Raw genomic sequence first — 16,976 nt, forward strand, 5'->3', positions numbered from 1 at the left:
CAAAGCCCTTACCGCCCGTCTTTGCCCCAAAAGGGGGCTCACCAGCACCACTGGGAACACAAATGGACACACCAGGGCACTTACCATCCGATCCTCCTCCAGCTCCAGGTCCTCGAGGTCTTCCAATGGCGTGGGCTGAGCGGCTGCTGGTCCGGTCGCCAAGGGAGGACTCGTCATCCGGCAAGTGTCATCGGCTGCCTGATAAGCAGTCCGGGACCGCTCTGTGGTCTTCCTAGCAGACAAGGCCTGTGTCGGGGTAGCAGAGGGGCCCATCTGAGCCGGCGGAAGCGGGCACTCAGCCGCCCGATGACCCGGCTGGTCACACCGGAAACACCAGATGGCAGGCCGTGTTGGCTGTACGGAAGGGGGTTTAGCCACTGACAGGCCAGGCCGCTCCTCCAACTTCGCTCTCTCGGCAGGCCGCTGGGCCCTGGTCACCCCTTCAGGCCTTCCCCGAGTGTCCTGCAATCCGATGTCCAGCTCGACAGCCACCCGGAACCAATCCTGCAGACGGGCCGGCACCCCCCGCACCACGCAAGCCCGCTGCAAGGCACTGTCGAGCCTGGCCTTAAAGTGATGCACCAAAAGGCGTTCTGGCCAGGAGCACAGCTTCCCGGCCACCTTCCGGAACTCCCCGACATAGCGCACCGCCGGCCTTCCTTGTTGGCGCAGGTCTAACACCTCGGCCTCGGCGCGGAGCACCCGCGAGATATCTTCAAAACGGGCCCGTAGAGCCTCCAGGAAGAGGCCAAGGTCCCCGAGTTCACGGGCATGGTCACAGTATAGGTCGGCCGCCCAGGCCGCGGCTTCTCCCTGTAGACACGCCGTCACAGCCATGACCATCGCCCACTGGGATGTGTAGGCCGGTCCGTATTGGTCCATGTGGTTGATCACCTGGCTCAAAAACATTGCCAGGCAATCTGGATGCCCATCATAGACCGCGGTCAGGGGCGGCGGACCCCACACCGCTCCCAGTCCCCAAGGACCCGGCAGCAACCCCTGGACCCGGGGCCCCACGTCTGGTCGTAGCGGCTGCTGTCTTGGTCTTCTGCCTGGCCCGTCCCAGGGAGCCATGCCGCTTGGTGCCATCGTTGCGGGAGCCGGGCCTCCGGGAAGAGGACCTCTGTGGGCCTCGTTTTGTTGGGACGGGCCTTGGAACCGTGGGCTGTCCATACGAAAGCGGGGCGGGCTGGACCGCCATGTAGGGACACCTGGGAGGGACCACTGCCCCAGGTCTGACTCATCGGGAACAGACCAGAGACCAGGCTCCCGTCCCCTTCACTTCCCCGAATCGGTCCCTGAGCACCTCCATGGTATGGCTACCTGGGGCGGTGGAGTAGCTCCATTCCTCTCCGCTGTCCTCCGTGTAACACCGCTCCCTCCACTCTGTAGATGTACCTTTGGGCCGGGTCGTCTGGCCCTGACCGAATCCTTTGTGTTCCCCAGTGGAGTGTGTCCACCAGTTGCCACTGTGGGCCCGATCTCCATCCTCCTGGAAGCCCGGACCAGGGCCTTCGAGAGGGGGAGGCCTTTCCTTCCGCCGCACCGAGAGCATCGCCTCCTCCCCCACTTCTACTGACTCGAGCAGCCCAGCCGTAGCTCCAGCCTCCTCCTGCGTTTCAGCCAGCGGTGCAGCATCCTGCGTGCCCTCCGCCATTGCAACCACCCCGAGAATGCTCTCCACCAAGAGAAAAGGAACGCTGACTTACTCTCAGCCCCCGTCCGTCGAATCACCAGAAAGAATGAGCCCGGAACGAGAGCTGGTTCTCCTGAGCCACGTTTATTTGCTTCATAAACAGTCACTCGAAGACAGACGAAGTCAGCGTTGATTCCACAGCACAATCAACGCTGCTAAATAGCCGGCAAGGCCGACACCCACCACCACGCCCTTAATTGCCTAATCACCCCCTCACCCCCCTTGGCCCCTGCCCTTTGGCACCCGCCCCCAGGTACGTATCCTCCCCATCCCCGTCCCACCACCATTGCAGCCGGTAAGCCACCCCCCAGCCCAGACCACCCCCCTTTACCCCTCGGGCCCGCACACCCTCGCCACCCCCCACAGGTCCCCAGACCGCCGCGAACTGCACTGCTTGGGCCATTCGCCGTTGGTGCTTGCCATGCAGTCCCTCGGCAGGCAAAGAGGCCGGCAGGGCTTCGGAGCAAGCCGTCTGCGGAGACGGGTTTCCAGGGGAATGCTGTGCTGCTGCGCGTCCTTGGCCCCTCCCCGTTCTGCCGGAAGGCCCTGCTGCCTCCTGGGCCGCTCTGGCGCTCTTCCTCGGCCGGCTGCACGTTTCTACGGCTGCTCTCCGGCCTGCCGGAAGGCTCCGGTGGCTGCTGGGGCATCAAGGGAAGCGCGGGTGGCTGCTGGGCCGTCCTGGCGGCCGCGCTCTTCCCCGGCTCGTTGGAAGGCCGCAGACGCCGGCAGTTGGTCATGGGCCCGGTGAGTCACTCCGCGGCCTCACCGGGTGTCGGGCGTGTCGAGCCCGACAGCTAGGTATGTCTAGGCCATGGAAGAGGAGGATTTGGCGGTGGCATGATGGCTGTCTTCCACTATTTGAGGGGCTGTCACGAAGAGATCAACTTATTCTCTAGGGCAACAAAAGACAACAAGAAGTTCATGGGTGGAAGGTTGTCAAAAGAGAAATTTTCTGTCAGTGAGTGCAATTGAAAAAAATGTCCTCCTGGCATTGTGGATGTTCCATCACTGGAGGTTTCCCAGAATAGACCGGACAGTCATTTCACTGGGATTATATAAGGCTGCTGTCTTGAGCAGAGGGTAGGACTAGAAGACCCTGAGAAGCTTTCCAACCCTATGATTTGAGTAAGCTTAGAAAATTGGTACAGAGGAGCCACATGAAATTGTTTCTGGTAAGGGGCCTTTTTAAAGGAAAAATATTGGGCAAATTAAGATAGAATATAAGGATACGCAAAACAAAAAAGAAAAGAAAAAATGTTTATTAAAAAGACAGATTTACATATAGTAAATCAGTTGAATGTTGATAAATATATTGTAAAAATATTAGTTTCCTACCCTTGCAAAGCAGGCTCAAAACTTGTGAATTTCTACCTATATTTACACTCAATTTGTCCTTTATCTATTGTGTGTAAAGGCAAAGTGCTGAACAGATGAACCAACAGTAAAGTTAAACATCAAAGCCCTCTCTTAAACATCTATTGTATTTAACTATAATGGCTTGTTATTTACGGTATTCAGCCCAATCATTGTCTCTGATCCATCCAGAATCAAATATCCTGATTTGATCCTTAATAATAAAACTTTTCCTTAAGATTTGGATTGAGGACTTTTCCAACAATTGTGCCTTATTCCCCAAAATTATAAACCTCTGTTATCGATCCATTTTATCAAAAAGTTCAGTCAATATGGTTTTCCAGTTAAACAAAATAAGTCCATTCCCCAATCTTCTTAAGAAAGTCCACTTCATCACACATAGAATCTGTTTAACTCCAAATCTTTGGAATCCACATTCCCTTCAGCCTTCTCCAACCAGCCCGCAGTTTCCATCCATGGTCAGGCGGCTTCTGAGAAGTGGCTGCGCTCCCAGTCACAGCTTCTTGGGAAGAGCTCAGCTCACAAAGTCACCTGGGTCCATTTGGGCAGAGCCATCCATTCATCTGAGCTCATAGGATCATATCAAAAAAAGAGTTCTATGGTTTTTACATATCAGGACACAATAAAGTCATCTGGTCCTTAGCAGTTCTTAAAAATAAATAAACCTTCTGTGCAAGCAAATTTACAGAAGTACATGGCATTTAGCATTCAGCAGATATAGGAGGTCCTCCTTCAGGAATGGTATGCTGGGTGCTCTTGGAGGCAGCCCTTGCCAGCAGGAGTGAAGTTGGCCCCCATGGAGCATCTGGCCTGATGTTGCTGCTATGTCCTAAAACCTTGGGAGCCACATTAAATAAGTCATAAAGATTTCAGGGGTAGAGAGTTTTTGATCTCCACTGAGAGTCACCCCTAGGAAAGCTGATTGTGTAATTGTGTAAAATCACCATGAACATTTGAGGCTCAGCACATAGCTAATCTTGTGATGTAAATAATCTAGCTAGCATCACAACGCATTACCCTCCGTTGCAAAGGTCGGTTGCTAGAAGCCAGCAACGACTGGGGGAAATCGTGCAAACGCCTCAGGCAGAGACGAGACAAGCGTCTTTTTCACCACCTAACCACAAACAGGCAACATCTCTGCCTAGAAAGCGGACAATACCGTAGGCGGCATCAGTGTTTGAGTTTAAACGTGTTAAAACCATCGAGTACTGTATTGCTAGAAAGGAGGGGAGGAGAGGGGAAGCGCCGAGGAACTTCCTCTTCCTGATCACTTGGGAGGAAGATGGTGTGCAGAGTGGCTTTTGTGCTCTTCCCAGGGTCGAAGCAGCAGCTGGACGGTGAGTGGAGGGCAGGTCGGAGGAGAAGCCGGGAGCGAGCGGGGCTGTTGGGCTTCCTCCACGGCGTCCAAGCAGAGAAGCAACTAGGCTGAAGCAGGTCAGCTGCTGCTGCTGCATTTTCCTTCCCTCCCCAACTTCTCAGTCCGCTGGTGCTGCAGGCTGTTAAACTGGGGGCTGCAATTTTCTGCTGGTGGGAAGATTTAAAAAGTCTCCTTCAAGCGAAGGTTGATTTTTTGGGGGAATGGCTTCCCTCCAGAGATTGTGGGTGCTGCATCACTGGAGGTTTTTAAGAGATCGGACAGCCATTTGTCAGGAATGGTAATCGTGTCTCCTGCCCGAGCAGGGGATTGGACTAGAAGACCTCCAAGGTCCCTTCCAAATCTGTTGTTCTTTGCTTTGTTGTTTTTTTTTTACAATTTTTTAAAACAATTTTCTGTTATTACATTTGATTAGTGCTTAATAAACATCATGTTGTCTGGTCCAATTTGTTTGCTTAATAATACAAGTTACATTCTTAGTGTCTACCTCTTTTCTCCAACCATTGATGAAATAAATTCCATGTTTGAAAATATTCTGAATCTTCTTTCTCTTTGATCCTCAATGTAGGGCTGTCCATTTCAGCACAGTTCAATATCTTCTTGATTATCTCTTTGTCTAGTGGTCTTTCTTCATTCTTCCAGTGCTGAGCAAATACAATCCCTGCTGCTGTTAATACAAGCAATGTTAAATATACATTTGCTTATTAATTTCTTCTGCTCTTATCCCTAATAAAAATGGGTTCAGGTTTAAAATCTACATGTTTCCCAATTAATTTTTTTGGTTTAACACAAGGCCGCCAGATACGGTAATATGTGCCAGGTGTTTGATTACATATCCAACATTTACTGGACATATTTTAAAACATTTTTGCTAATCTAGCGGATAGTAAATGCCATCTATAGAACATTTTATATCAGTTTTCTTTATAAGAAGTTGCCATGGTCAATTTATAATTTCTTTCTCAAAGATTTTGCCATTTCTGTTATTCTATATTATATCCAAAGTTTTTTACCCACCGTATCATTGTTTCCTTCACGTTCATCCTCCATTTTTGATTTTAATAGAAAGTTATATACTTTCTTAATCATTTTTTTATCAGACGTCAACAGTATCTGATCAAACATTGTCTGTTCTTTATAAAAGCCATAGTTTTTTGCATCTTTATCATAGCTCGAAAACATTTGCAACTGAAGCCACCATTATAATTCTGTACCCTGGTTTACAAGCTCTTATTTAGATTTTAATTTCCCTTCGGTATCCAAAGAATGTTTATATGCCCATTTTTTTTCGGGTGAACAAATGTTTCCATCGTTGAAAGCCATCCTGGGATTCTCAAGTAGATTTTAGCTTTTATCTTTTCGCACACAAAGTGTATTTTTTATATAATGATTTTGAAAGTATATATGTATCTTATTCTTCTCATACCATAGAAATGTATACCATCCTAGTTGCGGATCATGTCCTTCTATATATAAAAAGTCTTTTATGTCTGAGAGTTAACCATTCTTTTAGCCATATTAAGACGCATGCTTGATAATATAAGACCCAGTCTGGTAATCCATATCCTCCATTTTCTTTGGATTCTTGTAGCATTTTCAGTTTAATTCTGGTTTTTTTTCCTTGGAAAATAAATTTCAAAATCAAAGTATTTAAATCATCAAAAAATTTCTTCTCTATTTTTATATGTGCTGTTTGGAACAAGAAGAGCAGTTTTGGTAAACTATTCATTTTCACAGTAGCTATTCTTCCTAATACTGATAGCTGTACGTTTTTGCATAGATCTAATTTTATTTTATTATGTAATATTATTTAGTTATCTTTTATCATTGCTCATCTTGCTGTTAGGTATATTCCCAAATATTTAGCTTTCCTAACTATTTGAAAATCCATTTTTTCTGACAATTGTTGTTTTTGCTTAGATGTAAGACTTTTAACTGTAACTTTTGCTTTTTCTCTATTTGTCTTCAATCTTGCTACTTCTCCAAATAACTGAATCCTTTTCAAATAGTTTAGGGAAGACATGTCAAATTCGCGACGTTACACGACGTATCGGGATTGTTTTGCCATTTGCCATCTGATCATAGGATCAGATGAAGAAGAGTTCAGTGGTTTTTACATATCAGGACATAGTAAAGTCATCTGATGTTTAGCAGTTCTTAAAAATTGATAAATAAACCTCAGAGGAAAAACAACACATGACATATTATATACCGTTTCATCATTTTCATTTTAAAGAAATTTTCTTTAAGGTTTTCCAAGGAATGGCTACAAGTAAAAGAGAAACAATGAATGATCCTGAATTTAGAAGAAACCAAAGAATTGCACATTTGTGCATTTCACTAACACAATTCAGAGGACTGGTTATAATTTTTTTCTAGTGGATCACATTGTAGGTAGGTAGCCAGTCAGTCTGGGGAGGGGTGGTACATTTACAGTATAAATTACAGCACGGTAGAAAGGAAGTGCTTCGTATGCCATCTTGAGTTCCAGAGTGAAAAGGGAATCATTAAAATAAACCTTGTGGTTCCTTTATTCCAGATTCCTCCATGCAACAGAGCTCAGATCCGATAACTGAAAGGGCCAGAATCACCATTCAAAACTTACAAGATGTACATTACAAACAGCAGTGCAGGGTGTCCCTCTAAAAAGGTTCACCTGGTGATCAGTTGGCCATGTGCTGGTGGGATATGCTATTCTTCCCTTTTGTTTCCTTTTTAAAAATGTATTTTAGAAATATTTCTTCTACCATATATTCACAATCGTCCTTTTGTTAATCAGTTTTTTATCAGAGGTCAACAGTGTGATCAAACATTGTTCTTTATAAAAACCATACATCTTCGCATCTTTATAATAGCTCGATTGCATTTGCAACTGAGGCCACCATGATAATTCAGTATCCTAGTCTACAAGATGTTGTTTAGATTTTAATTTCCCTTTGGTATCCAAAATATCTTTATATTTCAATTTTTTTTATATTTCACTAGAAATATAAAAGCCATTGTTGAAAGCCATCCTGGGATTCTCAAGAAGATTTTAGCTTTTATTTTTTCCCACACAAGAAGTAGTGTATTTCTTATATAATGATTTTGAAAGTATCTATGAATCGTATTTGAAACTGAACATTAAGAAAACCAAGTTCATGGTATCCGGCCCTCTCAATTCCTGGCAAATAGATGGAGAAAAAATGGAGGTAGTGACAGATTTTATTTTCCTGGGCCACAAGATCACCGCAGATGGTGACTGCAGCCAAGAAATAAAAGACACTTGCTCCTGGGGAGGAAACCCATGGCAAATCTACACAGCACACTAAAAAGCATAGATGTCATCCTGCCAACAAAAGTGCGTATAGTCAGGGCTATGGTCTTCCCAGTTGCAATGTATGGCTGTGAAAGTTGGACCATAAGAAAGGCCGAGCACCAAAGAATTGAAACCTTTGAACTATGGTGCTGGAGAAGACTCCTGCAAGTCCCTTGGACTGCAAGGCGATCAAACCCGTCAATCCTACAGGAGATCAACCCTGACTGCTCTTTAGAAGGCCAGATCCTGAAGTTGAAAATGAAATAAAAGGCCTGGAGGAACTTTGTCCATGGGGTCGCAATGGGTCAGATACAACTTCACAACTAAAAACAACAACATGAATCTTATTATTCTCATACCATAGAAATGCATGCCTTCCTAGTTGCGGATCATGTCCGTCTAGATATAACAACAGTCTTTTATGTCTGAGAGTTATTCATTCTTTTAGCCAGATTAAGACGCATGCTTGATAATATAAAGAGCCTGGGTGGAGCAGTGGGCTGATGCCTCCTTAAGTAACGCCAGCTGCCTGCAATTAGTGCAGGTTCGAGTCCCACCATGCTCAAGGTTGACTCAGCCTTCCATCCTTCCGAGGTAGGTAAAATGAGGGCCCAGATTGTTGGGGGCAATAAGCTGACTTTGTAATAATGCCGCTTGTGGTGTGTGTGAAAGCCCTAATAAGCAAGCATATACATAGAATGAAGGCTACTGCTAAGCTTGTAAGCCGCCCTGAGTCTTCGGAGAAGGGCGGGATATAAATGGAATTTAAAAAAATAAATAAATAAAAATATAAACGTCATGTCATAGGACATCAAGACCCAGTCTTGTAATCCATATCCTCCATTTTCTTTGGATTCTAGTAGCATTTTCAGTTTAATTCCGGCTTTCCTTCATTGCCAAATAAATTTCAAAATCAAAGTATTTAAATCATCAAAAAATTTCTTCTCTTTTTTTATTGGTGCTGTTTGGAACAAGAAGAGCTGTTTTGGTAAACTATTCATTTCCACAGTAGCTATTCTTCCTAACACTGATAGTTGTAAGTTTCTCCATTTTTCTAGATCTAATTTTATTTGATTAAGTAATTTTATGTAGTTATCTTTTATCGTTGCACATCTTGCTATAAGGCACATTCGCAAATATTTAACTTTCTTAACTATTTCAAAATCCATTTTTTCTGACAATTATTCTGTTTGCTTGGATGTAATCTTTTTAGCTATGTTTTGTTTTTTCTCTGTTTCTCTTCAATCCTGCTACTTCTCCAAATTCCTCAATCCTTTTCAATGTCAATATAAATAGTAATGGCGTTAATGGACATCCTTGTCTTGTGCCTTTCTTTATGTTAAAATTCTCTGTTAGTCCCCATTTACAATTACTTTTGATGTTTGTTTATGATATATTGTCTTAATTTACATTTATAAACTTTTTTCAAAATCGATGCAGTTTAATTATGTCATAAATTGCCAGCTTACATTATCAAAGGCTTTTTGAACATCTAAAAAAATTAGTGCCATGTGTTTTCCTGGGTACATTTCATAGTATTCTAATAATGTATCTAAAATAATCCTTAAGTTTTGTTTTATTTGTCTTTTTGGTAAAAGTCCATTTTGATCTGGATGAATAAATTCAATCAAAAATCTTTTCAATCTCTCTGCTATTATTGAAGCAAAAATTTTGTAATCCACATTCAATAGTGATATAGGTTTATAATTTTTTTTATCTGTAATAAATCTGAGTCCTCTTTTGGTATTAAGGTAATCTTTGCTTCCATCCATGTATTTGGTAATTTCGCATCTAATAGTACTTCATTACAAACTTCCTTGATTGGAGAGCTTAATATATCTTGAAAGTATTTATAGAACTCTGCAGGTAGTCCATCCGGTCCTGGAGTTTTAGCATTTTTTTTGTCAATAGTTTTTCATAATATTCTTTAACTATTTTTTTATTTCCTCATTTTGGAGTTGTAGATCTTCCTTCTCATCTTGCAATTTATCAGCTTTTTCTCTCTTTTTTCAATTTATAAGTCAGCCATCTTCCCTTTGCCCTTTTAATTTGTTGAGCGAATTCTTCTGACTCTGTTAGGTTTAGTTTATGTTTAATTATCTCCATTTGTCTTTTAAGAATATTTTTTTTGTGTGGATCTTTTTGAAGTGCTAGGTCCAATTTTTTAAACTTTTCCCTTAGTGTTGTAAAATGTGGCTTTTTCTCTTTATTCTTTTAAGCTGTATAAGTTATAGCTAATCCTCTGAACTATGCTTTGGCTGTATCCCATATGTACTGGAGTGAAGTGTCTTCTTTTTTAATTAATAAGAGTTGATTCAATGTCACCTTGATTTCTTCTTTACTGCTGTCCAACTGAGCTTTATCGGATTATGGTCAGCCCAAATATTGGGTTCTATCTCAACCTCATACATATTAGTTCTTAATTTAGGGGACACCATATCATATCAATTCTAGACCATGATTTGTGTCTATTTGAATAAAATGTATACTGAGTCTTTTTTGGGTTCATTTCTCTCTAGACTTTCTGTACGCAGATTTCTTCTGGTCTTTTAACAAACACCTTACGTAATCTCTTTCTTCCTTTTCCCCCTATTTTACTACTTTTGTAATCAAATTTTTAATTCACAATTGCATTAAAGCCTGCTACTAAACAAATATTTTGATATTCCATTTCCAATATTTTCCTGTGTAGTTTATGATAAAATATTTCTTGTTTATTGTTTGATGCTTATATTCCTATTATCAACATCTTTTTTGATTTATTATCCTTTCCACCATTAAAATTCTTCCTTTAAGGTCCCTTCCAACTCTGTTATTCTGTTATCCATCAATTAAAGCCGTCGCATCTCTAAAATTAGGTGAAAGGTTTTGACTGTAAACTATTTTGGGACATTTTTCCAGGCTTGAAAGACATAGATCTTCTTTATATATACATTTGTAGGAGTGTGTATGTGTATTTCTCTTTTTATGCATATATCTGGAATAATAATAACAGTAATAATAATGACAATAACAACAGCAATCTACCCAGCTAGAATTATCAACTGGACTTTGGCTGAATTGGAACACCTAGACTGGAAAACATGTAAACTTTTGAATATGCACCACGCTCTACATCCACGTAGTGATATCGACAGGTTGTACCTGCCAAGAAGAATAAGGGGCAGAGGGCTACTGAAAAGTTTTATGAGAACCACCCCAACAAACCAAAAGCCAGCCCCTAACTTGTGTTTTATAGGATCTGTCCTTTTTGTAAGGGGGCGGGGGGTGGATGTCAATGCTGCAAACATTGCCATGTTTTTGCACTGACAATATAAGAGGCAACCTTTTGCTTTAACTGTTTGGTTTTGAATCGTTAGAACGCTGGAGGAATGCAACCCTGATGTTTTGACATGCAGAAGGGAAGTGAAACTTTGTGTGTTGAATTCATTGGTAAATGTGATTTATGACGTGTAAGGGAGGAAAATTCTGTATGATGTGGTGTGTCAAGGGGAGGAGAATTCAGATTCCGGCATCCATCCATGAGTGCTGATGCTCCGTTCTGCTCATTATAGTCTTTTTAAAATAAATAATCATGCAGTGCTGTTTGATGTGTCTTTAATCAGAACCATGACACCTGTCGCTTCAACACCTTCTATCATTTCATCTCTGTTAGTGAGAATTAGATCCAAAATGGCTAATCTCCTAGTTCCTTTCTGTACTTTTTGGGAGACAAAGTTGTCTGCTAGGTTTGTCAGGAATCTGTTTGATCTTCCACTTGATGCAGAGTTTGTCTCCCAGTTGATGTCAGGGTAGTTAAAGTCCCCCATTACTATTGTGATGTGCTTCCTACATACCTTAATTAGCTGACTAGCAAAAAGTTCATCTATTTCCTCTGTTTGGTTGGGTGGCCTATAGTATACACCTATGCCAATCTCATTTTTTCTCCCTTTTATATCGACCCAAATGCATTCAAGTTTGCAGTTTTCATCATTGTTGTGCTCTATTTCTGTAGACATGTAGTTATTTCTTATAGAAAGAGCAACTCTACTTCCTCTTTTATTTAGTCTGTTTCTTTTAAATAATTTAAATCCCTCTAGCTGTGTGTTCCATTTATATTATATTTATATTTATTAAATTTTTATACCGCCCTTCTCCCGAAGGACTCAGGGCGGTGTACAGGGCAATAAATATTAAAAACCAAAGTACAAAAGTTAAAAAACAATTAAATAATTATGCCCGATATATACAATAATTAAAACCATGTTAAAAACCCAACCCCAAACCCATAAAACCAGGTCGGATTGCTCAAATAAGTAAGTTTTTATATCCCGCCGGAAGGAGCGAAGGTCGGGGGCCATCCGGAGCTCAACCAGCAAGCAGTTCCACAGGTCTGGAGCACCCACAGAGAACGCCCTCCCCCTGGGGGCCACCAGTCGACATTCTTTGATCGGAGGCACCCTGAGGAGGCCCTCTCTTGGGAGCGCACTGGACGGAGGGAAGTTGACGCCGGCCACAGGTGCTGCCGTAGGTAATCCGGACCCATGCCATGTAGGGCTTTGTAGGTCATTACCAACACCTTGAATCTCACCCGGATGGCAACCGGCAGCCAATGCAGCTCGCGGAGCAAAGGTGTAACATGGGAGTATCGGGAGACTCCCAACACAACTCGCGCGGCTGCATTCTGCACCAGTTGGAGCCTCCGAGTGGTCTTCAAGGGCAGCCCCATGTAGAGAGCATTACAGTAGTCCAAACGAGAGGTCACGAGCGCATGAGTGACTGTACGCAAGGCATCCCGATCCAGATAGGGCCGCAACTGGCGCACCAGGCAGACCTGGGCGAAAGCCCTCCTAGTCACTGCTCCAATATGATCTTCTAAACCCATTTGTGGGTTTCATCCCACCATGTTTCCGTAATGGCGACAATATCATATCTGCCCTCATTAACCTGAATTTCTAGTTCACCCTATTTGCTGTTCATACTTTGTGCATTGGTGTATAGACATTTGAGTCCTTTATGACTTACCCTGTGTTTTCTTTCTATATAACCTGTGTGGTGCCTATTGTCTTACATCTTATTTGGTTAGTGCACTTTGTGTGGCACTCGCTATTAAAAGCTTGATTTTGCTTGACAGCAAGGTTGATATTCTTGTCCACACACACATCTATGTTACATGCACTGATAGCCCTATAGTTTTTAGATTGCTGGGGGCAGGGATGTTCTTTATCAATTAATTCACTATCCCCCTGTTTATATAATCTATAGGGTAGAACAACAGCTAATGACCTTCTTTTACCGGTCTACTATAGAGAGTGTCCTCTCACATTGTATTATGGTTTGGTATGCTGGCCTGACAGCTGTGGATAGGAAAATATTACAGAGGGTGGTGAGCACAGCACAAAACATTGTGGGCTGTCCCTTGACATCACTGGATGACATTGCCAGGGCTCGCTGCCTTGGAAGAGTAAGAAAAATTCTCAGGGACAACTCACACCCTGGTCGATACACCCATCGGGTAGGAGATACAGGAATATAGCCAGCCGTACCAACAGGCTGAAGAACAGCTTCTATCCATGGGCTGTCAGGCTCTTGAACAGGAAATAACTTTATCGGTGTGTTGTGTTGTTCAATTAGTTCACATGGTGTAACAAGATGGTGGGTTTATTGTCACTGTGAGTTGTGTTGGGGGCACGAAGGGAGGCTCAGCCAATCTCAATGTATACATGGTTGTACTTTGACAATAAAGGTTCATTCATCATTCATCTTATCCCCATCACTTCTGAATGTTTTTTATAATAACCCTTTGCATTGCTAAGGATTTGTGATTAACCGAAGTGAACAAGAAATTTTATCCAAATCAACAACTGAATTTGATTGAATCGGTATTTGAACATGGATGTCAGTAGTATTCCATGTATCAGATGAATCATAAACAATGTAAGAGATTATTCTATCATTGTGGTATGTTTGCTTTTTCATTCTAATGTATACTTTTTTTTCTTTTTTCACAGCTCTCACCATTTTATAAAAATTAAAGTTACACTTTCCTTTAAATCTAATAGAAAAGAGGATGGGAAGAAGAGCACTCTGGACAGCTAAGAATAACAAGCAACAATGAAAAGGAAAGCAAATCGAGCCAGAAATCAAAATATTTTCCATTTCCTTCAGAAAACCACACAATTCTCCTCCTCCTCCAGCAGCTCTTAGAAAAAAAAAGAAAATCAAGAAAGATTTCAAGCTGGAAAGAGTAGATTATTCAAACCTCAAGGATACCTTACATGAAAAGTCAAGGGAGATTATTTTTCATTCAGTAAAAGAGAAAAATATCTGGAAGTCAGTTGGAGGAAAAGGTGAGTAGGGAAGTCACGTAAAGCAGAGAGTCATGCAGGCCTCACCCTGTGTGGAAGAAAACAGATTGAATGAAAGTACCACTAAACAAGGGATTGTACATATTTTTGATTTCCTCAAGAATATTAGCTGTGGAAAAGCTCTGTACTTGTCTCTATTGTAGGAAAAGCACAGATTACAAATCACAACTGGTTATGTATAAGAGGAGCCATACAGGAGAAAAGCCATAGAAATCATCTGATTGTGGCAAAAGCTTTGGTCAGAACAGCACCCTTGTCGTTCATGGAAGGACCCACACAAGAGAAAAGCCATAAAACCGCTCCTAGTGCAGTAAATACTTTAGTGAGCATGACAGTGTGGTGATATATCAGAGGATTCACAGCAGGGAGAAAACCTATGACTATTGATTGTGTGAAAGTTTCATTAGAAATTTCCATGTCATGAGACACCATAGGACTCACACAGGAGAGAAACCCTTTGAATGTCCTGACTGTGGGAAAACTTTCAGTCATAATTCCAACCTAATAATACACCAGAGAACTCACACAGGAGAGAAACCCTTTGAATGTCCTGACTGTGGGAAACGTTTCAGTGATAATTCCAACCTGGTGATACATCAGAGGATTCACACAGGAGAGAAACCCTTTGAATGTCCTATCTGTGGGAAAGGTTTCAGTCATAAGTCCAACTTGGTGATACACCAGAGGACTCACACAGGAGAGAAACCCTTTGAATGTCCTGAATGTCGGAAAACTTTCACTCAGAATTCCTGCCTTGTGAAACACCAAAGGACTCACACAGGAGAGAAACCCTTTGAATGTTCTTATTGTGGGAAATGTTTCAGTGAGAATTCCTGCCTTGTGAGACACCAGAGGACTCATACAGGAGAAAAACCCTTTGAATGTTCTTATTGTGGGAAAGGTTTCAGTGAGAATTCCAGCCTTGTGACACACCAGAGGACTCACACAGGAGAGAAACCCTTTGAATGTCCTGAATGTGGAAAAACTTTCAGTCAGAATTCCTGCCTTGTGACACACCAGAGGATTCACAAAGGAGAGAAACCATTTGAATGTTCTTATTGTCGGAAAAGTTTCAGTCAGAATTCCAGCCTTGTGACACACCAGAGGACTCACACAGGAGAGAAACCCTTTGAATGTCCTATCTGTGGAAAAAGTTTCAATCACAAATCCAGCCTGGTGACACACCAGAGGAGTCACACAGGAGAGAAACCGTTTGAATGTCCTGATTGTGGGAAAGGTTTCAGAGAGCATTCCAGCCTTGTGAAACACCAGAGGATTCACACAGGAGAGAAACCGTTTGAATGTCCTTATTGTGGGAAAAGTTTCAGTGAGAATTCCAGCCTTGTGAAACACCAGAGGACTCACACAGGAGAGAAACCCTTTGAATGTCCTGATTGTGGGAAAAGTTTCAGCGAGAATTCCAGCCTTGTGAAACACCAAAGGAGTCACACAGGAGAGAAACCATTTGAATGTCCTGATTGTGGGAAAAGCTTCATTCAGAATTCCAGCCTTGTGAAACACCAGAGGACTCACACAGGGGAGAAACCGTTTGAATGTCCTGATTGTGGGAAACGTTTCAGTGATAATTCCAACCTGGTGATACACCAGAGGACTCACACAGGAGAGAAACCCTTTGAATGTCCTGATTGTGGGAAACGTTTCAGTGATAATTCCAACCTGGTAACACACCAAAGGATTCACACGGGAGAGAAACCCTTTGAATGTCCTGATTGTGGGAAATGTTTCAGTCAGAGTTCGAGCCTTGTGAAACACCAGAGGACTCATACAGGAGAGAAGCCCTTTGAGTGTCCTTATTGTGGGAAAAGTTTCAGTCAGAATTGCAGTCTTGTGAAACACCAGAGGATTCACACAGGAGAGAAACCCTTTGAATGTCCTGATTGTTGGAAAAGTTTCAGTGAGAGTTACAGCCTTGTGAAACACCAGAGGACTCACACAGGAGAGAAACCCTTTGAATGTGCTGATTGTGGGAAAGGTTTTAGTGAGAATTCCAGCCTTGTGAAACACCAGAGGACTCACACAGGAGAGAAACCCTTTGAATGTCCTGATTGTGGGAATAGTTTCAGTTTGAAGTCCAGCCTTGTGAATCACCAGAGGACTCACAGGAGAGAAACCCTTTGAATGTCCTGATGATGGAAAATGTTTCCGTGAGAATTCCAGCCTTGTGAAACACCAGAAGACACACAGAGAGAAACCCTTTGAATGTCCTGATGGTGGGAAAACTTTCAGTCAGAATTACTGCTTTGTGAAACACCAGAGGAATCATACAGGAGAGAAACTCTTTGAATGTCCTGATTGTTGGAAAAGTTTCAGTCAGAATTCCAACCTTGTGAAACACCTGTGATGTTCAAAGAAAAGAAAGATGTCCCTCTTCATTTATGCATTGATTGTAAAGGTTTGAACACAGTGATTGTGGGACATAAATACCCCCTCTCCCTCCTGAAGGACTTACTAACCCACCTAGCTAAGGGGAGTGTCTTCACTAAGTTGGACCTGAGAGAAACATCTTACTGAGTTAGAATAAAGGAGGGGGTTGAGTGGAAAACTGCCTTCAACTGCCCCTTGGGAAGCTACCAGTTCAAAGTCATGCCATTTGGACTTCAGGCGGCTCCAGCCGTATTTATGCAGCTGATTAATGAGGTCCTACATGATCATTTATACAAAGGGGTTCTGGTGTATCTTGATGACATCCTGATATACACTATGAATATGACTTACCATATAAGGCTGGTGAGAGAACTGTTAAAGAAACTATTGAATGCCAAGCTTTATGTCAAATAGTCAAAATTTGAATTTCACCAAACCCTATTAGATTATCTTGGCTACAGAATTTCTGACAAAATGGACCGAACCAAAGTGAAAGCTATA

At 42.5% G+C, this 16,976-nt stretch overlaps 2 protein-coding genes across 2 annotated transcripts in view; one reads left to right on the forward strand and one right to left on the reverse strand.

The window, feature by feature from the left end:
* The window catches only part of LOC310634740 (uncharacterized protein), a gene marked incomplete at both ends in the record, with an annotated part of 362,395 nt that overhangs the window by 19,202 nt on the left and 326,217 nt on the right, over window positions 1-16,976 (reverse strand). The window lies entirely within an intron of this gene.
* On the forward strand, window positions 4,353-16,285 carry LOC310633343 (uncharacterized protein; the record flags this gene model as incomplete). Its single annotated transcript, XM_083351046.1, has 2 exons — window positions 4,353-4,407; window positions 14,704-16,285. 2 exons carry the CDS (start codon window positions 4,353-4,355, stop codon window positions 16,227-16,229), a joined length of 1,581 nt encoding a protein of 526 aa, XP_083207172.1. The 3' UTR covers window positions 16,230-16,285.

The sequence above is a fragment of the Vipera ursinii genome, assembly GCF_947247035.1.
Source record: "Vipera ursinii genome assembly, chromosome: 2".
Classification (NCBI taxonomy): domain Eukaryota; kingdom Metazoa; phylum Chordata; class Lepidosauria; order Squamata; family Viperidae; genus Vipera; species Vipera ursinii.